General features: G+C 33.3%; 1 protein-coding gene across 1 annotated transcript in view; it reads right to left on the bottom strand.

The window, feature by feature from the left end:
* Positions 1–2462: 2462 nt before the first annotated feature.
* The window catches only part of ROCK2 (Rho associated coiled-coil containing protein kinase 2), a 120489-nt gene continuing 100273 nt past the window's right edge, over positions 2463–22678 (bottom strand). The window contains exons 21-33 of the mRNA XM_072938206.1: positions 20875–20944; positions 20048–20151; positions 19695–19881; positions 17665–17758; positions 17474–17568; positions 16497–16676; positions 15815–15983; positions 13536–13606; positions 12506–12594; positions 11970–12048; positions 10291–10552; positions 9990–10203; positions 2463–3798 (exon numbers count right to left, since the gene is read on the bottom strand). Coding sequence (XP_072794307.1) covers positions 3711–3798; positions 9990–10203; positions 10291–10552; positions 11970–12048; positions 12506–12594; positions 13536–13606; positions 15815–15983; positions 16497–16676; positions 17474–17568; positions 17665–17758; positions 19695–19881; positions 20048–20151; positions 20875–20944 — 1702 coding nt within the window. The 3' untranslated portion in view covers positions 2463–3710. The remainder of the gene's footprint in view (positions 3799–9989; positions 10204–10290; positions 10553–11969; positions 12049–12505; positions 12595–13535; positions 13607–15814; positions 15984–16496; positions 16677–17473; positions 17569–17664; positions 17759–19694; positions 19882–20047; positions 20152–20874; positions 20945–22678) is intronic.

Raw genomic sequence — 22678 nt, 5'->3', positions numbered from 1 at the left:
CTGGCACAAAATTAGGTTTTTCAACCAAGTCAACGTCATCTTTAGTGAGCGGTGGGAAGAGAGCATTTGGATGGTGCATGCACTCGTGTACGTATATGAAACCAGCAACAGAGTATAAAGCAAATTCTTACCCAAGGTCAGAATTTTTTATTAAGCGCATTTCCATTAGTTGGACAAACAACCTTATAAATCCTTATTTCAAACCATATAATGTGAAGAATCTCCATGGAGAGATTTTTTTTTTGCCCCTTAGAGTAATTTTTCCCCCAAAAAAACTTCACATTAATTTTCCCTGTATAGTTGCATCACACCATCATTCTCCATATTCCCTAATATATACAGCATTCAGAATTTAAACTTTTGCCATGTTTACTCAAATATTTCAATTACTCATGTGTAAACTTCAAATTATTTCACCTTAATAAAGTTTATTAAAAATATATATATATATACTCTCCAATTCAGAATAATATGATAGAACCTCCCATAGTGTAACAAAATCTTTATATAAAATATTAATTCAGTCTCCTTTTAACAAGTCTAATGAATGGAAATATTTATTCTATATAAATTTTATATATTTTTCACTTTTTAATTTCACTTAAAAAAAAAAAAGCTGTGCCCCCAAAACCAGAACATACCTGCAAGGGAAATGGCATGCATATCTAGTTTCAGCACAGACAGCATGAAAGAGTGCAGACTGGAAAATGTAATAACAAGATTCAGTTTCAGTACATCCGTAGCCAAAGGCCACTCTTCAATTTCCACAACAGTATCTATAATTGGGGATCCAACTCTTTAAACACTTCTGCACTGACCCCAGAAGGAATCAATGAAAAATGTCTACTTCCTTCATTGAAATATTAGATGATATATTTCATTATCACACCAAACTCTGTAGTTGAATGTGTATAAAGAGAGACTGATAAAACACTACATCATTTTTTACTTGATTCTTATCACCGATGCATACTGTAGCAGTATAAAACATATACTTTTCTGGAATGAGAAATATAGCAGGAATAGTCCTGCATAAACTGTAACTTTAACAGCATTTAAAAAAATAAAAATAAAGTTAAGTGCCTCTAAGGCCACTTCTTCCCAGTCACCAGTTTTCTTAACCCAGTACTGAAATATTGCCATACACAGCTGTGTGTTTAATGGATCACATTTAAATATTTAAAATATATCTACAGTATGTCTTCATTTTTTTAAATTCGAGATAATTTTTTGAATCTTGAATGTGAAAATGTAAAAATAGTCACAAATGTCTTTATCAGAAATAAAAACACACCTAGGGTAGCCAGTAAATTAAAAGCAAAGAAAATGTTTCATAGTCACACACTAATACTGAGGTCTGTAAAAAAGGCTGGATGAATAATAGATATACATAAAAGATATATTAGTTCCAATACTATCTATTACTGTTTCTATCACCAATACTTAAAAAAAAATTGTTATACAATCAAAATAGGCTGACATTGATAACTATTACGTGTAAAAATAGTGCACTATTTTTCTTCTGCAAAGCAAATTTGCATCCTAAGAGCTGGTAAACACTTGTTCTTTTTTTAAATACAGAAAAGGGTTGAGATTTTGGAAAAAAAATTAAATTAAGGCATTCAAAACGGGTAGAGTTGCCTACTATGAAGCATTAGGAAACTGATATAATTAACTTCAAACTTCTTGTTATAGTAATTGCTTAAATATGAACATGCAGCTTCCATCAGGTACACACAGATGAGTGATATAAACTCCAACATTATGGCTTTATACAAGTGCATAGTTGCAACTGCAGTAAGTAATGATATCTGATTAATGTTTATAAAAAAATAAAGTGGGAAGTTAAAAAAAAACCCTCTTGCAGTATTACAGTACTATACATATGTGTGCATGTGTGCATGTGTGTGAGGATATACATATCCACACACGCACGCACACACACACAGTATAATGGTCACTTCTTGAAGATGCAGTCTCTATCAGTGTAGTGGAATCCATTCCCAGATTCTTCTGGCAGGTTTGCTGGTGAAATCTCTCTGTTGAAGCTGCAAGGATGATTTCTTCAACTTTAACTCTTCTCAGTCCGTGTAGTGTGAGTGACTGCCAAGAGAGCTTCATGGAGCAAGTTGGGAAGAGTTGCACATGATATTCTTACTCTACTAACCAATCACTGTTGGTTCAACTTGCTGCTCCAAAGGAGCCCAACAAATCTATCCAAGATTTATAATTTATATTGCAGGAATACAGGGAATATATATATATATATATATATATACACACACACACACACATATATATATATATGTGTGTGTGTGTGTGTGTGTATCAGTCTCTCAGGAAAATATAGCTTTTTAATAACTTTGGGGCCATCATATTTCAGTCTTGTTTCAACTGGAAGAATATGATCACCTTGAATAATGACTGCATTCACAGAAGGCAGTTAGCTAGAAAGAAAAGGAAAATAAAGGTAGTTGATATAGTGAAATTATTTAAGAGATTGTTATCAGTTCTTTGAAAAGGCATTCCATTTACGTCATTAAACTATGTAGTCTTCCAACTACTATACTTTTAACACCTAAATCATGCATGAGATATATTACTGCATTACTTTTCTTAGTTTTAGGTACATGCAATTGCATTTTTGCTCATATTTTCTCATATTGGTCACAAACAGGACACACAAGTTTTATACAGTTAACTGGCTATTAGGGTTAGATAATATGTCACTGACTAACTCATGTGAATGTAAGTCTGACTTGGGCTTTAACTGCCAGTTACTCCATGCAGCTGAAAGAAGAGTGGACTTATGGGCTGGGTTCTACCTGACTGTCTGTCTGACACTATGCCACATTTTTTAAATATATGAAATGGGAACAAACACACTGTTGTAGCAAATATATGTAAATATTCTAAATCCTGGTTGTAAACAGATTCTATTATGACATGATTTAAGTATATATTTTGCAACGTGTTACTTAAGTTAAGATAGACATTACTTCTTTTAAATCCATTCCATGTAAAAGGTTTAACCCATGAGGTTCAATTTTCATTCAAATCTCCTTTAGCCACTATTAACCAAATTACATTTTCTAAAAGCACAAGAGCTTTCACAGCATACCGTTAGCATCCTCCAGCAAGAGTAACATTAAATTTTCAAAAAGTAAACATTCATTCACATCACAAAAAAAAGCCAAATCAGAAACAGCTATTTCACAGCACTTATTAGACTTACAAAGTTTTTATGGTTTCAATTATTACAAGTTAGAAAGAAGGAAAGAGGAGGGATGGAGGGAGAAAGGAACCCCATGCTATGTTCACAAACTAACACAGCTGTAGGAACTTGAAAACACTGTAAATTTTACTTCTCTGAATATGGCTTCTTTGGAATGAACAGAAAGTACCAGAATTAGCTCCTTTTGTTACTTTTATATGTTTCATTCCTAAGATAAAAAATTATAATCCCAACTGTATTGAAAATATATAGCCAATAAAGAATCTGAACATAGCATTTTACTTCTATACTTAACATGGAAATTTTAGTTAGAAACTTTTTTGAAAACCACTTTTCAAATATATACTCTCAAATACAACTTAATAAAATCTCAAACTGGTCAAAGGCATGAAAACCCAAAGTGCAAACCACATGCACTACTTGGAAATACTAAAACAACTCATTTTTCATTTTTTGATTTACCCCATTTACTTCTTCAGAAATCAAAAACATCGCCATCATCATCACCACCATCAATATCATCAAATGACCAATCCCAGTCTTTAAATGCCAAATCAAGCAATCTGAAATAGGAGGTTTGCAAATTTATACACTAATACCCTTGCAAAACAGCAGTTTAATATGCTATGATCTAGACATTACACTTCGAATGTGCTGTAAGTAAGCATTTTAACTTTCCCTTCATTGATAACAGCATAATTAAAATCAAGATGGATGCACACAGGGAAATCTTTCTCTTTATACACAAATACATATAATCATGTTGGCCACGTACACTTTCCAGAATACCAGAGAACAGAGGACAGAGATAATATTTAGGGATAAGACACAATCTTCTTCCCACTGGGTCCCACTGAAGATGTAACCATCCTGATGCCCAGTTTGATTTAAGAACTATAAAAGTTCAACATTCCCTTCACAAAAGTGTCCATATTGTCAGCTCGTATCTTCCCAGAACATAACTATAAATCCCAGTCTGAAAGGAGAGTAATACTAAGAACATAGCTTTCTCAATTCCAGCAGGACTCTACCTGCTCAGTGGACCACCAAAAGTTATGCCTTCCATGAAAAGCCACAGACAAGGGAAAAGCCACAGGTAGATAAGCAGCATTAGCAACTTATCTTGACCAAATAAATTGGACTTAGAGTAGAGTATATATGGTCTTTCCTTTCGAATCCAATCCTCTAGTAATACAATCATTTTCATTTTAAAAAATAGGAGTAATTTTTTTATGTGTTGTGTGTTTTAGTTTTAATCATTGTTTTTAAACCATGGAATCAGAAGGTGAGATTTGGTCGGCAACTCAATGCCACTATCACTCCCAGTTACTGTGTAGATCATTAACCCTTATAATTCTACTTTCTCTCTCTTCCATTGTTGTGAGGAAATGACAAGACATCACAGATATGTCTCACTGCAAATTATTACATTTTGGTCTCAACTGGTGCCTTTGATACTGTTTGGAATTCTTTTATTTGTACCTTGGGGATCCCCGTCTAGTGGCTTCCAGATTTAGCTACTCATAGAGATCCCCGGGAATGCCTGTTAAAAATTGATCCTCCAGTTTCATTCTGGACTTACTGAATCAGCATTCCTGAGGATGGGGCGGGGGATCTTTCTGTCTGACCACCTCCCTGGGTGGTTCTTGGTGACACCAGCCTTTCCCTGGTCCAGGGAATTGTCTCTGCGGACTCCCGGTGGTCCACTTTAGAATGACTATTTTCAATTACTTCCACTCTTATAAGTTCCCATAAAAACAGGAGTAATTTTTAAAATTATTTATAACTGTGATGTTCATGAATACATTTGTGCCAAGGAACTTACCTGGTTCCCAAATCTCATCTGTGGTCACTGTGTCAGTGGTTCCTAAAATGTAGTGTATATGATTTATCCAATGCTATACATAACGCATACTCCCAGGCCTCACCCAAGAGAGTCTGATATACTTAAACGGGGGGCGGCAGGCAGGGAGGTATTTGTATTTTAAAATAAAAAACCTGAGATGAATTCTGATGTAGCTGCTTGACTTTGAGAATCACTGAAAGAATAGGTTGATGGATGATTACCTTAATTTAAAAGTAAAAGAAAAACAACTCAAATTACTCTATTTCAAACTGTGCTAAATACAGAGTATTTGACTAAACATACAAATTTAGATATAATTATTTATTCACTTAACACACATCAGCCTAGTACACACTTCCTTTCTTAGGCTTACATAGAAAGTACCTTTTAGCTATGGTGTCAACTCTACTACTTGGGAGACTGAGATCAGCAGGCCTTCCTGGGTGTCCAAGCCCCAGTATTAGCACACTTTATGAAAAATCTGCATATCCTTCCAAAACCTTCGAAGCATGTGTGTGTGCCCACATCACAATCTTCAAATTTTAAAAATCTTATCACTGGACTGTGAGTGTAATGCACGCCAGACTTCCCTAAAACCTCTCCCTCATCCCTTCCAGTCGTCTAATTCTTGTCATTTCAATTTGAGGAATCTTTCTTCAACTTGGTTCCTTCTGCCCATTTTCACTGTCAGTACTTTAGTTCAGGATCTCATTAAGTATAAATAAACCAATCTCTTGTTGAAAGACTTCTGTTAGAACAAAATCAAAACTCCTATAGCACAGTGAACATGCTTCTTTTCATTCTGGCTCAGAGCTTTCTCTCCAGTGTCACCTTCTACCACTTCATGTCAATACCCTCTCCCCACCCTAACCCAATACAACATTACAAACACATAAGTAATTCTGACAACCAGGGCCTTGGTACATCAACATCTTGCCTAAAATTGTCTTTTCCCTTATTTCTTTGCCTAGGAAATTACTGATCCTCCATTTTTTGGAGAACTTTCTTGATGCTTTAATGGCAGAATTCTCCATGCTTTCCTTTGTTCCCCCATAACATTTGTTCATGCCTCCATAATAAACAACATATTAAACAGTACTGTAATTATCTGCTTGATTGTCTATCTCCTTCATTAATTGATCAATGGGTATACCCTTCAGGCTGCTCAAACTTATTGCCAAAGACTGCATCAGAAGGGAGCATTTAACTTTTGAGTTACCAGCAGCACATGAGCACACCCATTTCTTTACATCTCACCAACACTAAGTTTCTTAATCCTTACCAGTTTGGCAGATAAAAATGGTTTTACAATATAGTTTTAATTTAATTTTAATTTCTTTGCTTCATAATCAGGTTGATCATTTTTTCATATTTATGGTAATGCCTGCACGTTCCACACTAATTTTTATGCTGGGAAGAGTCAATCTTTTTATTAATGATTTATGTAAGAACTATATGCACAAAGATACTAACCCATCTTCCTCATATATATGGTAAAATATGTGCTGTTTTTAAAATTTACAAGGCTTTAATTTTTGGTTAGTTAATCTTTGACTTTATTTTCTTTCTTTGCTTTTATTCTTAGGAAATTCTTCTCCAATCCAAGGTCAGATACATATTCACCTATTCTACTTCATTTATGGATTTATTTTTGACACTTTAACTTGTATATAACATTATTATTTACTTTCTAATATTTAGAACTGGAAAAGAATAAAGATGAGATAATGATAAAACAATAGCTTCCCCTATCCTTAAGTTAACTGTGTTGACAACGCTTTGTTTTTTAAAACTGGATAAATGAGTATTTGTTGCATTTCTGCTTTATATTTTTCTACATGGCTTAAATATTACGTTAAAAAAAAAAGATCTTTTAAAGGAGAATAATTAAAAAGAAATGCCCTCAGCAGGGACCAGTATTTTGGGTCTTTAATTGGAACAAATTAGGATCTCTCCAAACTGTCATCAAAAGCCAACATTTTACTCACAAATTTCTTACTTTTCTAGCAGAGTATTTTATTCAAAATTACCAAGAAAACATTCCTCTGGAATACCATTTCTACATATTACATTTTATAGACTGTCAATTCATTAACATCTACTTGAATCACTGTGAGGCAGGGGAGTATTACAGCTGAGAATGCAGGACCTGGATTATGCTACCTGGGTCTGAACTCACAGCTCTGCTTCTTACTAGCTATGTGACCTTGGCACACAATGTTCCTGTGCCTTAATTTCCTCATCTGCTAAATAGAGACATGAATAGCTAAACCACTGGGTGGTTATGAGGATAAATAAGTTAGTACAGTTAAAGCGCTCAGAGGAGTGCCTGGCATTTTATAATATGCCCTCAAAAATGCTTTTATATAATAATAGCTAACGCTTACTTAATTATTCCTTTAAAACACTTCATTACAGAAAAAGGGAAGCAGAGTTAAGAGGAGAATCAAAACCAAGAATGTCACAGAAGCTAAAGGAAAAAATGTAATGATGCAGTTGTTAACAAAGAAAGACACTAAGGCAAAATTAAAAAATAAAAAAAAGAAAGATTAGGTGACTATTTATGGGTACTATGTTTTAGTGTGTATAGAAATACATACATTTGATGATGCCTAATAAACCCAAGCATTTGTTCTAAGAAAGACACTATGTGAACTAATTCAACTAAAGCTAGATAAACTAGTGCTAAGACTAAAACTAAATAAACACAAATGAAGAGCTAGATATTAAATTACTGGTGATACACACCAGAAATTCTGTTTCTAGGTTTTCTTGGACAATTCTTTAAAGCTCTACCCATTTGTCTACAGAAGTATGTTATAAATGAGTAGGATAATAAAGGTCACCCACAGTCCAATGCTCGAGCCTCCTCTAGAACCAAGCTCCTCCACGTCAGATTGCACACACACTGACACACTGAGGAGCACTGCCCCTCAACCACTCTGCCAAGCAGTCACCTGAGTCAGGTGTAAACCTGTGGACACAGGGTAATCACTGTTCCAGAGCAAGCCAATTCTTCCAGTTTTGTAAATCTGATTGCTTGATAATTTTTTCCTGCTGAGTTTAAAATGTGCCTCTCTGCTTAGTTCTTCCGAGGAAAAATCCTTTAAATCTTCATTGTTACTTATGATCGCCTGTCCTTTCAAATCATTTCCTCAGAAGACCAAAATATCTAGTTCCTTCACTTGCTACATGTGTAAACATCTTCAAATGTCCAAATGACCCACTACTTCCTCCATAATTCTCTTCTAAATAACCTCTAATTTGTGTATGCTACTCTTAAAATGTGACAACCAAAACAGAATGCAAACTGTAGGGTTATTCATATGAGGACAGACACAGATACAATTTTATGAGTTAATGAAGCAATGGAGGCACAGATGTTAAAAGCCATGGAAGTAATGTTACAGAGGCATAATAAAATACCAAATCATATTTCAAATGTGCCTATCTTTACATTTAAAACTTCAAAAAGCATATTAGGTTAAAAAATTTCAAACCAATTCCCTATACATTTTACAGTCAGTTTTGATATTAGTTTTATCTTCATGCATAGTTGTGGAAAAAAATCCCTATTACTTACTGTTGCTATGCAAAATGTATTAAAAAAATCAATGAAGAATGATTCGAAGGGCAGGCCCAGAACTAAAAAAAAAAAAAAAAGTAACAAAAATCAAAAGTAAATGTGCTTTCAAATAGACCATAATGCTGAATTGGGGGGGCAAGAAAATTATCTATAGGTGAGCTTGGCAGTTATGCATTAATTGTTCTACAATATTAACAATAGAAATTTAACTTTTAGATGTTTTGCATAAGGTACATGGAAGGACCTTTGGCGTCTCTGAATTCTTTGAGTTTCTTCAGTTGAATTACTCTCATATAATCGCTAATTCTATAGTATTTAATTTTATCATACCACACACAAAAACTCAAAACATTTTCACTGTTGAAACACTAATTCTACCTTTGTCATTTTAGATTATTTCCTTGAGATATTAGTTTCAAGAAAAGTTTCATATAAGATGTGGTTAGAATGCAAAGATTTCTGGTAATGCAGCCAATGCACATTGTTACTCATATACTGAACATCCTGTGTTAGGGAACAAAAAGGACACCTGAAATTAGATCCTGGATCTAAGTGTACACTTTACTCTTTAGCTAACCAAATCTTCATGCTCATTTCAATGAATACCAATATGTATTTATAAATACTGCATTAGCTAGTAAGCCATGAAATGGTTATTCTGAATAAAATATTATTATAATGTAGTTATTTGAAAATGGCTCCACCAAAATGTTTTTGTGCAATAATAATCACCTCTAAACTTACTCCATATTTCCAACGCCACTTCAATTACAAGAAATGCCCATGATACCCATTAATTAACATTTGAATTTTTAAAGCTTATCTACATTGCTCTTTAAATCCTAGACAAGGTATTATTTTAAACTTACAGATTTGAATTAAGACTTAAGATTTCAGTCCTGACCTCAAGTCATCTAACATAAAAGAGGTTTAAGAGGCTTGCAATATTGGAAAACAACGCGTGTACCTGACACGGAAAGGACTGTGTGTGCATCCTATCTACTATAATCAATTAAGTCAATGTGCTTATAAAATCCTAAAATATTGTAATTATATATATATAAACACGACAAAATGAGCCCTTTATACATTTTTGGTTGATTTTTATATATGTGTGTGATTGAGTAAGTAAATTTCTATTACATACATCTGAATCAATGAACGAGACATGAACACTGAAATCGTTTCAAATGTCTGGTATTCCACAGATCATGAAAATACCAAGCAAAGGACAACTGTAACTAGGAAAGTTTGTAATTTGAGCATAAGTAGCAAAATATTTTTAAAAACACTTTAATTTTTAACATGTTTGTATTTATTACCTTGGTTTGTTCGGGGCAAGCTGTCGACTTGGCCGTCTAATAGACTGGTTTTGTTGTATCTTCATTGAAGTTCTAGGAGAGGACCGTGCAAAAGGGTCTGGAGCTGGAGGCTTCTTAGGTATTTTTTTCACTAGCCGACTAACCCACTTTTGCTGCTCTTCTGTAGAATTTGCTAATAACAATAGGTTCTTTGCCGATGAAATATCGTAATACACTATAAAGAAATATTTGAAAAAAATTAGTATGTTTAAAATGATCTGAACATAAATCATATTGATGGAGCAGGTAATTTACTATTTACCTTTGCAAGGTGCTATAATTTCCTCCTTTTTATCCATGTGATCTTTATGACATTTAATATGGCAGCGACGGCACTCTAAAGCAGGAGGAGGTTTAAACATATGCCATAATGGCTTCATACATGCCTCACAGTTGGTTGGGAAATGATAGAGAGTGGGAATAAATTCATGTCCTTTGTGGCAAATGTAATTTGACTTTTCTCCCACTGGCTCCACTGGAAATTCTTGTTCCTTCTTACTTTCTCCTTCATTGGCATACAAAATCTAGAAACACCAAAAAGAACAATCAACGATTTTCAAACATAAGTTATTTTGTATGTAATAATTCTTATAGTGTAAGTGAAATTAGCCTAGTGGTGGGGGGGCGCAGGTAAGGACAGACTGGGAGTTCCAGATTTATAGATACTGACAGGTATATATAAAGAATAGATGAACAAGTTTATACTGTATAGCACATGGAAATATAGTCAAGATCTTGCAGTAGCTCATGGTGAAAAAGAATATGAAAACGAATATATGTATATTCATGTATGACCGAAAAACTATGCTGTACACCAAAAACTGGCACAACATTGTAAACTGACTATAACTCAATTTAAAAAAAAAATGAACTAAACCAAAATTAATCACACAGTGCCTAACATTTTAACACAGAAGTAAATAATAGATATGGGGAGATTCTGGCAAATAATTAAACCAATAATGTACCTTAAAAAAAAAAAAGGAACTAGCCTAAGCTATTCAATGAGAAGAAAATGCATCTGGCATTCAAAATGTTAGTAGGTCCTAATCAAGAGCACATATGAGAAAAGTCATTAGTCACTTTGGTTCACATTTCAAAAGAACTGATCCTGTTCAAACAGAGCTTCCTTATTTTTCTCCATGCTATCTTCCTCTGTTTTAGCAATTTTATCACAATAGGCCAGCATAAGGTAAATCTGTACTTGATGAGGGTCAAAACATTTTTCTGGGCAGGAGTGTTCAAAATAACCACCTGAAGAGATATGGCAATTTTATGAATGGGTATTTTATGATTCTCAAAACAGAACTGGGAGATAACTGCAAATACAGCTTTAATTGAAAAGATTTGTATTTGGAGAATTGAGGAAGAAAGAAAAGAGGAAAGGATGTTTAATTCACTCCAAATAAACAGTATAAGCATCCAGAAAATAAGCAGCCAACTTCCCCACAGTACACCAAACACAATGGCTTTTATGCAGAAGGAATCCAATAACTAATTGTTGGTTTGACTGATTTTAAAATGGAAGTAATAATGGGAAGAATTTGGCTTCATTTTAAAATTGGAAGTAAAAGGGATACTGGGTGCAATATTTAACTTTACAAAGCAACTTTTTTAACTTTCTAGAGAGTTAAGCATAAAACCAAAGTTCATGCTTAAAAAATGTTATAACCAATCTTGAGCAAAAGAATAGCAAAGGTTAGAAATATGATATAAACACACTACAGACTTTAATTTAACAAGTAAAATGTGGAGAAGAATTAAGATGCATTCAAACAGGAAAGTCGCAAAAGAACGAACCATTGTACATGGGACTAAAACTGAAAGATAATCTTAAAAAGGCCCAAGAATAAAGAAATTTGTTATGTCATGTCATGCTGAGAATATATAGAAGTGAAAAAAACAACAAAGCAAACCAATTGCAAGACAAACTGTGTTTACCTGGAATATCCTTGGGATTTCTTTAGCATCTGCTCTATATACATCTGTCTGTGTAACTGGTCGTACATGAAATAATTTGCTATAAAAGATTTTTAAGAAAGGAATAAAATATTACAAAGGATCAAATTATATTAGTTACCCTATACTTACATCAGAAATTAAAATTGACTACTTTGGCCCTTGTTAGAAAGTCAGAGAATATCTTGCTCTATAAATTTAATCACTTCTTGAGATTTTGAGGAATTTCCAGTAAGTCAGAAATTTTCTAATTAGTTTCAGAAACCAACACAGTGAAGACCCATGAAATAAAAATGTTTTAGCTAACTCTATATCCCAGACTTTCATCTGTATTAAGCAAATGTAAGAAAATGTAATGATCGTATAGGAGATACTGTATGTACAGTATGGGAGCATACTACGTGAGTATATCCATATACCATATGACTAATAAATTACACTAATTTGACAAAAAGGTCACAGTGCTACCTTACACTTTAAAAGATGAAGTTCCTAAATATTCTAATAAAAATACTTACTCTATATCTAAAACCATGTAAGGATTAGATTGTTCTTTATCTTGTTCACTGTCATAGAAAAGGATCTTCTTACTACTCACAATCACATACTGTTAAAAAGAGGGAGGAAAAGAATTAAGCAATGATTAAAGTTAATATATATCTTATTTCCTTTGAAAATAAAGTCTATATTAGCAATAAAAATCATTTAAAATACTTAAATACCTAAAAAGTTATCTTAATGTATTTGTGAAAAACTCTTCCTCAAAATAACAGTAAATTTTGTTTGTACGTATTTTACTTTTTTTGGAGGTGCTGGGGATTGAACCAGGACCTTGTGTATGCTAAGCATGCATTCTACCACTGAGCTATACTCTCCACTCCCATATATATTTTAAATAAGCAAACTGGGGAAGAAATAAAATTCAAGCATTTTTTGGACTGATTTAGCTTCAGGATCCAATGGCATAGAGCCTTATTGCTATAGCTTGAATAAGAGGTTCCAGAGAAATCCCCACTCTTTCCACCATGAGGACAGAGCAAGAAGTCTGCAACCTGGAAGGCCTTCACCGGAACCCCACCAAGCTGGCACCCTGATCTTGGACTTCCAGCCTCCAGAACTGTGAGAAATAAATTTCTGTTGTTCATAAGTTACTCAGTCTGTGACATTTTGTTATGGCAACCTAAAGACCCTTATTCAAAAAGTAAACATCATAATACCACTAATCATAGTAACAGGAAAAGAAGTAAGTGGGTCTTTCCATTAGAGCCAAAGCTGTTTTCCCACTGAAACAGCAAAGGCACCAAGATCAACAGGCTTCTATTTTCCTAACAACAAAACCTGCTTTATTATTAATAACATGTTAATGATGAAAGTTTGTTTTTTTTTACAAAGATACATAAAATTATGTCATGCCAAATTAGAAAGTACAAACAAGTTTTATGTGCTTAAAAGTTCTAGTTTTATATATATATATATATCTTATAATTACAAAAGTGATATGGCTGTAGTTAAGCCAAAAGCAAAACCATCTTCAGAAGTACCAATTACCTTTTTAACCCATCCGAATTTCTTAGTGTTGTTTCGCACAGGCAATGAAAGCCATCCTTCTAGTCTTGATTCTGTGAATAAGCACAAGATATGAGGATAAATATAGTAAGGTTCCTTAAAAAAGAGGAATTTAATAAAAATTTAATATTAAAGTCACAAAACAAATACGCCCTTCAGAATTTATCATTGTACACATTATCTAAAATATAGTAATAATGCAGAATCAAGCAAGTTATGCAATGCAAACAAAATCCAAGTTATATCACATTGGAAATACATATTCTGTAGTTTACAAAGTCAAATGCCCCATTGATTAAATTCATGCATTTGCAAAATTCCGCAGAAAAGTTGCAAAGAAGAGAAGCAGCTCTCTATTCTCATTTGCACACCTGTGTTAGAATCCTTTATTTTTCCCTTTGGAAGAAGGTCTAACTACAGATACAGTGCACATCTTCTTTGAAGAGGAAACATTGTAAGTGAATACTTATGTGTTCAGAGAAAATATACTTTTAGAATGGCTATAATAAAACAAAATAAAATTGTATAAATTGCAGATCAAATCTGGCTAATAGGCAGCAATATAACCAAAAGATTCCTAAATTCCAAAATATTAGAAGCCATAAAATTCTAGTTCAACAGAGGAAACTCAATCCTTAGAATTTGTTCTAATGGTATTTGATCAGTATATTTTTATGAAATAATTAAGTGAAATAGCATTTTAGAAGTTATTCTAATAATAAAAGTAGTTATCACTTATTTAACATACGCTATGTGTCTGAACAGAGCTAGATGCTTTACATGAGCTTTCTTTAATCTTCACAACAACCCCACAGAAAGCTCACACAGGGACAGGTCTCTGACTCCAGGGCCTATACTCTCACATCAGTAACCTTTCAGACTCTATGAACAGAAATGCTGTCATTAAAAACAGACTCATACTCAAACTGTCTGGACATGGTCCTACACCAGTTTAAGGGACTAATCAGATGACCTCTAACAATATGGGTACGAGTGAAGTAATTTTATTGCTAAGCTCTAAAACAACTTAAATACAATCACTTATGATTTATACCTGGGATTTATACTGATCTATAACAGGGAAATGTGACAACAATGTAAATAAATAGTTACTTTGAATTCAACCAATAGACTAAATTTTACTTTACATTCAACTGCTTATACACCAATTTCCTGTAGCATATACCTTAAACTTTTTTTTGTACTCATAGTAACTTTGTGTTAAACCTAATAATTTTATAGGTCTTCCATCTGGTTTTTTTCGTTTAAACTATAAGTCCTTTCAGGACAAGGATCAAGTACTTTTTTTTTAAGCTTAGCACAATGTTGACTAGGTAAGCACTCAGTGAGAACCTAAACACATCCTCTAAAACAGTCTACGTGCTTTTTCTGTCACTCTTTACATGAAACTTTAGAAAGAATTTCTTCTTGGTTAAAAATGGGCGAGACAAGCAGTGAAATCATACATTCTTAAATGATATAAAGTACTGTTCCATTTTTCTTGTAAGTTGACAAAATAAATCAATTGCAATAGCAGTGCCATGTGAAACAAAATACCTTAAAAATCAAATTCTTTGTTCATGCAGCAGTTTCTTTTTAACTGGGACTTGTTATCTGAGCAACTTGTTAGAGTTAGTGAATATTAGTTAATATTACAAAAATTTTTCCAAAGGACTGAAATTAAGGGTAGTGGGAAAAAACCCCAGAGGTGGAAATATTTTCAGACTATCACCTGTACCATTAGATTCCGATGAAATAGGTAAATAATGCACAGATTCTTCTTCTGAGTCAGAATCAGAGTCAAGAAGCATATGAGAACTGGAAGGCTTAGTGGCAATATTGAGAGAAGTAGAGGAACGTTGGTAGGTGAATGACATGGATTCCATAGTGTGTGACTGAGTGATATGAACTGAACACCCAACATAAAAGGAAGTAAGAATGCAGAAAGAAGTTAAGAAAAAATAAAATGAAAGCTTAAAAAGAGAGATGCCTATAATATACAGAGCTAATTTAAATAACTAAGTATGTAGAAGTTATTTTTGCATTTTTATCAAAACTTTCGTGAAAAATCAATAAATAAAGTAAGTTTAAACTTGTCATTTGAATCTCTACTCTAAGGAGTAGGTTTCTCTGAAAGAAATGACAAACATTTTTCCTCAAGAGCAAAGTCAGTCACAGGGCTTAAAACAATCAACTGATTTATATTTTAGACAAAAGACCTTTAATAAACGTCAACATAAGGGCTGAAAATAAATCTGTACCTGGGAACCCATCATCTGCTTCAGCATCCCCTGGTCCACTGCCTATACTGGAACTATCCAGACCAATATGCAAGGCTTGGAGCTGGGACCGCAGCTGCTCAATGTCACTGTCTTTACTGTCCAGTGTCATCTGCAGTTCAATTCGAATCTGGCTCTCTTCAGCTATTTGCTACAAGAAATTGAATTATGTTAAATTAACTGGATGCCATACATCTCAATTTTCTTAGTTCAGTAATACGGTAGTCCCTCCCTTATCCAAGATTTCACTTTCCACGGTTTCAGTTATCCGAGGTCAACCGTAGTCTGAAAATATTAAATGGGAAATTCTAGAAATAAATAATTCATAACTTTTAAATTGCACGTCATTCTGAGTAGTGTGATGAAAGCTCACGTTGCCCAGCTCTGACCCGTCTAGGATGTTAATCATCCCTTTGTCCAGCTTTTCCACACTGTATATGCTACCCACCCCTCGGCACAGGAAAAACAGTAAGTATAGGGTTCAGTACTATCCGTGGTTTCAGGCATCCACTCGGGGTTCTGGAACATATCTCCCTTGGATAAGGAAAGGTTACTATAATTGTTAATAGAAACGTTCATAATCAATAAAATACATAGAGACATGAAAATGATTCTACTTCTTTAAAAAGAAGTCTTTAACCTAGAGTCCAAAAAGTATTCTTACAGCCTGCATTTCATTCAGTTCTTTCTGATACTTGATCATCTGCTGCGTCAGTTTCTCACGTTCAGATTTAAGCTCCATATGTAGCTTTCTATTCTCCTTCTCTTTTCTCCGCACATCTGTGTCACTACCACGTTTGACAGGTTCTTTCCGATTCATGATCTCGGCCAACTTATTCACAGCCTTAAAGACATAAAAATAAGTACGTAAATAAATAAAATTAATAAAAATATAATTAATAATTAATGGTTTCTTGATAACTCACCAACAGCAAGTTATAAAACCTCCTTCCCTACGCACAGGGCCACAAAGAAACATTTTCTATGTTAAAAAATACACCTTCTTCACTACTCATTATTCTTTTCCAACCAACACTCTTAGCTTTTTGTTCTCAGTTTTTCTGAGAACTGTAATTTAAAACATTTACAGGTTCACTCTAATGTCACTTGCTACCACTATGCATGTGTAGTTACAAGAGACTTTTACTAGGTAGATCTTTTATCCTAGAAGAAGAGAGCTTTACACTGGCATCACCTTAATAAAATGCAACATGTCCAACCACAAAGCAGAGCATCTTGGACCCACAAGTATTCACTCTGTGTATAAAGTCATGAGGGCTGAAAGAGAGATGGTCAGTAATCACAGGTGCCTTTTCAGAGTGATCGTTTTTCAGGCCCTCAGCAAATGGTCATTCTCTAGTCTCTTAAAAGCAGAAAAACTTACCACATTATAATAAAAAATGAGGAAAGAATGTGATTCCATATGGAAAAATTAACAACTTCAATAAACACTGAACTCAACAGTGTTAATCAAATTTAGCTTCTCCCCACCCAGTAAAGCTCAGATAATTCTATCTGATTAATACTGACAAATACTGATGCAATCCGTGACTGCTACAGCCAACCTGTAACACTACAAATGTAAAAGAGGTAAACTGAAAAAAAGTACAAAATCATATTCAGAGCTTATAATATACACACTTGAGTTTTGAGTGTTCTCTCTGTTAACAGCTGCTTCTCAAATTGTGCTTTAATAGCTGCTGCACTTATTTCTTCATCCTTCAACCTTGACAGTTCTGAAACACAGAAAAATATAAAAATTATACTGACAGTTCAGCAACTGACAAGCACTAGTACATTGAAAATAAACTTCATTCTTTGTTAATACATACGCTCTTGGGCATCTTTCAATTTGTTATTTAACTCTTCTTTCTCATTTGCAAGATTGGCAACATCACTAGTTAGTGTCCTATTAGTTTCTTCAAGCTAGGAAATGAAAGTGGAAAAATAATCATATCCTAATTTACAGATTTTTAGGTTATAAAGCAATTATTCAAAATGTAAATATCCTAGAACGTTAAGAATCCTGTTTTCCTAACTACATCTACCTTTATACTTCTCGCCTTTGTGCTACCTTCCCAAACTTCACCCTTGATGAAAATTTTGCTAACCTAACAGGCTTACTTCGTATGCACCCCAGAAAGCCAAAAACACTGCCCTTCTCTCACAAATCCTTAGCAGTATTTTAAATGAGAACAACATTTAATAAACTAAGAAAGGCAAATACTATAACAAAGCTCTGCATTCCATCATGCAGAATAAACAAATTTTAAAACTGTAATTTTCTTTCAGAACATTTCACACAGAAAATAAAGTTTTACTAAGAAAGTTGACATTCCCTGGTATTCTCTCCAAATTCTATTCCTCTTCGTCCTTTCTGAAGGAAATTTTATTGTGAATTATGTGTTCATCCTTCCCATCCATGACGGTGTACTTTTATTACACACACATGAAACAATACAATGCAGTTTTATGTGATTTTAAACTTCTCATAAACAGCATCATATTGTATTCATCTTTCTGTAATTGCTTTCACTCAACATTATATTAAGAAGTAAACTGCTGATATATATAAAGACCCAACTGATTCATTTTAACTGACTGTTTTATCTTCTATTACATTTCATTTATCCGTTCATTCATCTATTAATATAACATTTGAATTTTTGCTATTACAAACGTTTATGCTGCTAGGAATACTGTGCCTGAATTTCTCTAGCACATTTATCTTAATGTGGACTTTCTTTGGATTATATGAATATTTAAAATTTACTGAAAATTGCCATGCTATTACTATACTATGCCATACTATATTTACACTTCTGACAGTAGAAAATGTCATTTTCTAGACATCCTTCAAACATTTGAAAGTGGTCAGATACTGAATTTTTGCCAATGTGATGGATCTGAAATAATATTTCAAAGTTATTTTATCCAGCCTTTTCTTAAGAGCAGTGTAGTTAAGCATCTGCTCATATTTTCAAGTTTTCTCTTTTGGCCAATTTTCTTTTGGATTGTTTAACTTTTTTTCTTGTTGAATTGCAGGATTCCACATACATTCTGGGTACTAATCCCTTGTTTAATAAGTATATTACAAATACCATACCTTGCCCTGTAATTTACTTGTTATCATCTGTTATGAGTATATTTTGGATTCCATTCTAATAAAGTTTTCATTTTTCATATTAGGTTCTTAAGATAGCTAGAATTCACTTTTGTATGTGGTAAAAGATACTGAGAATCTAATTTCATTCCTTACCTCATAAAGATACAATTATTCCAAAATCTGTATCCTTTCCCACTGATTTGTATATTGCCGCTTCCATCATACACCAGGTTCCTGTATGTGCACAAATCTACTTCTGGACTCCCTACTCACTTCCACTGAACAGGACTAAATATCCCTGTTCTAATACCAAACTTTTTAATTACTGTAGCATTTCAATCGATCTGGATTAACTGACAAGGCAAACTCAACTACGTGATATTTTACTTCTCTTTGAAATTTTTGTTGCAGTTTTTTTTCAACCTACATATGACTATCTTCATGTAGTTTCAAGATTCTTTCAAACTAAGGCTGATTTAACAAGAAAAAAATGACTGAAATTGTTTTCTACTTTTGATATTTTCCTCTCACTATAGTCCTTTAACTATGAATTTACCAACAGATGAAGCCATTATAAGTTCTTTTCTGAGCCTCTCGCTGCCAAACAGCACTGAGGTTATTAACTCGGTCAAACACCTGGTACCCTGCACAGACAAGCTTTTCACTTAGATCCGTGTTACTTTCCTGCTACTTCTAAGGAAGATTTATGATATAGTAATTTAATTACAACAAAAAAGAACCAAGAATTGCACTTACAGATGCAATTGTAGCATCTTTTTCAGTGAGCTCCTGTTTGTGTCTAGCCATCATCTCCTTGATCTCCAGCTCTTTCATGATTTTCTCTTTTTCCAAATCAGAATACTGCTCTTCAGCAATTGAGCGAGCCAGCTGTTCAGAATCTGCTTTGGTCAAGGTGATCTCCAGCTGAGCAGCCAAGGAATCCCTATATTTTAGAATTAATATAAAATTTAAATGTTCAATTTTCATTACAGAGTCAATGTTTTTCCTAGTTTACTTCATCAACAAATTTTTATTTGCAGTACAGCAGGCACTGTTTGAGGAGTAGGGAACATGGCTATGAACAAAAGAGACAAGGGTTTTGTCCTTACCTTTCATCCTGTAATTCCTGTTTCTTCTGCTGTAATTCTTTACAAAGTTTGGTCTTTTCTTCACATTCTTCTTTAAGTTCCCTAACCTGTGTTTTATAGAGGGTCTACAGAGCAAAATATAATAGAAACAAGTATCATCATAACTATCATCATCATCATCAAGACTATTACTTCTGTTTTCAAAACCTATCCAGACAAAAAGCCCAACTGAGCACATACAAATATGTTTATAATATTAAGTAATGTTGAGCCCATGAACAAATTAATAGTTTAATGAGCTTTTCTATTTTTGATAATCAATCAATTAACTAATAGAAGTTCAGCTAACAAGTTAGGGCCATGATTTTCAATAGGATATCACAGTGAGATTTCTCATTAAATGACAGGCTGGTAGGACGAATGAAGAGGCACAGAAAAATATAACTAATTTAGACAAGAAAATTTTGTTGGCTTAAAATCAGTAAAACAGAAGTGGCAGTTACAACTTTGTATTTTAAAACTCAAAAAGTACAAGTATTAAAATGACAATTTTATTTCTTTCATTATGAAAATATATTCTCCCTTCAAAAATCAATTAGATTTTGAACTAATTGATTAGAACTATTTTTCTAGCAATGATAATGGATTTCTATTAAACTATCCACGGTCTTTTGTCCAGATGTTCTTTTTATGTGTGTTTTACAAAACATTCCATCCAAAATTCTGTATGGGGTTTGCTATAAGAATATATTCTAAAGACAAGAATCAGCCTCCTCTTTCTGAAGCAAAAAAAATTTTTTAAATTCTACAAATAAAACAATTTTCAAAGTGATGTGTCTGGAACTTACTGAGAAATACTGCTCTGCTTCAAGCTGGTCTTGGAGCTCTTTCATTTGCCCATCTGCATCTTGGCGTTCTCTGTAGGGAGGACATAGAATCAAAGGGCTTTAAATAAGTTATACACCTATTAAGCCAGTAACTCTCGAAATGGGGTCTAGGAAACCCCTGAAAGTGCCTGAGACCCTTTTTCAGAATCCATGAGGTCAAATTATCTTTATAATACTAAGAATCATTGCTTTTTGAAAAAACTTTAGTTCTCTCAGTGTATATGGATGTCTCATGGGGCTGCATGACATATGATGCTGTCATCACTCCAACAGCTAATGAAATGTGTGCTCATATGAGCTTGTGTTTCAAAATTTTCTCAGTTTTAATTTCTCACACAAAAAATATCATTAGATATAACTCACATACACAAAAATTCTTTGGAGCCCTTGATAATTTTTAAGAGTATAAAGATGTTCTAAGATCAAATAGTGCTATATTAAACCAGTAACACTAAATTATGTATTCTCAGACATTCATTGTGATCAGCCATTTATGCCAACCGAGTAAGAGAATTAAAAGAGCACCTGAAAATGGGTTACCTTAGAATGAGAGAGGAAATGACCAGGAGGGAGCCTGTGGGGAGGTAAGGAGTGCAGGTTTTTATACATAAATATGAATAGTAACTGCTCAGAATTGAATACTTTGTAAAACTTCACTGAGCTCTACACTCATCATTTGTATGCTTTTTAAACATATTTTCATCTTTAATAAAGAAAAAAGAAAAAAGAAAACAAAAAATGAGCCTAACAACTCATTTAAGAGGTTGGGCTGAAATAAAGTCTAGGCTTATTTAAAAAAATATTATAGTTATTCCAAGTCAAAGCTAAGGGAGAAAAAAGCAAGTTGGAGAACAATATAACATACAAAATACAACTAACAACCAAAATAAAATCTATTAAAAACTCAACCCTATATATGTCATATAGATGTATGATAGGCACAGAAGAAGGTGTGGGAGGATAAATAAATTGTTAAGATATGGTACCTTTGGAGGGACTAAATATATCTGCATTCATAAAGGAAAGTTCATAGTCTTTTCTCTTTATTTTTGCAGTGAGAGTATTTCACAGTGAGAAAATATTTTACCTCTATTTGGATATTCAAAAAATGTATACAGCAAGAAAGACTCAGAGATTAAATGATTTAATCACATCATCTTCAGTTTCTATATTACTTAGGACTTTTAACCTTATTTTCATTTAATATAATTTGATTGTTTTGTTTACTCATTGGCCCTTCAACTTCTGGATAAAAAGGAAATTATCACTCAATGTCACTTATCTGTGTTAATTCTGTATTTTATTATTGATGAGTATACTATTAAGGAATGATAATTCTTATTTCTCAGAGCCAAAAATGTGAAAGAAAGGTGATAATGACACATGAAAGATAAGTTTTAAAATTGTCTCATCATCACCAGCTAAGTACACTTGCAGCAAACCCCAGTGTAATTTTAATATCATGATCTTCTTGAAGAGCTATCATTCATTATATGAAACTTGAAAAACTTAATATTTTTTAGGTATTTAAGAAAACTATTTTTCAGAAAGTAACCATGTAATGTGCACATGGTTACAATGAAATAATACAGACACAGAAGAAACTGCAAGGAAAGGTGGTAGGGTTTTCTACATTCTAAGTCAGTTAAATGGAGCACTAGAGCATATCCTGAAAAAATAGTTTAACAATTTATATGGTGTTTGCTTAATAGTCAAACATTTCCAAGTATCAGAAATTAAAGAACAAACAAAAAGCACATATGCT

Source organism: Vicugna pacos, chromosome 15 (assembly GCF_048564905.1).
Source record: "Vicugna pacos chromosome 15, VicPac4, whole genome shotgun sequence".
Classification (NCBI taxonomy): Eukaryota; Metazoa; Chordata; class Mammalia; order Artiodactyla; family Camelidae; genus Vicugna; species Vicugna pacos.
Note: the sequence above shows the minus strand (reverse complement) of the source record. Positions and strands in the feature narration are given on the sequence as shown.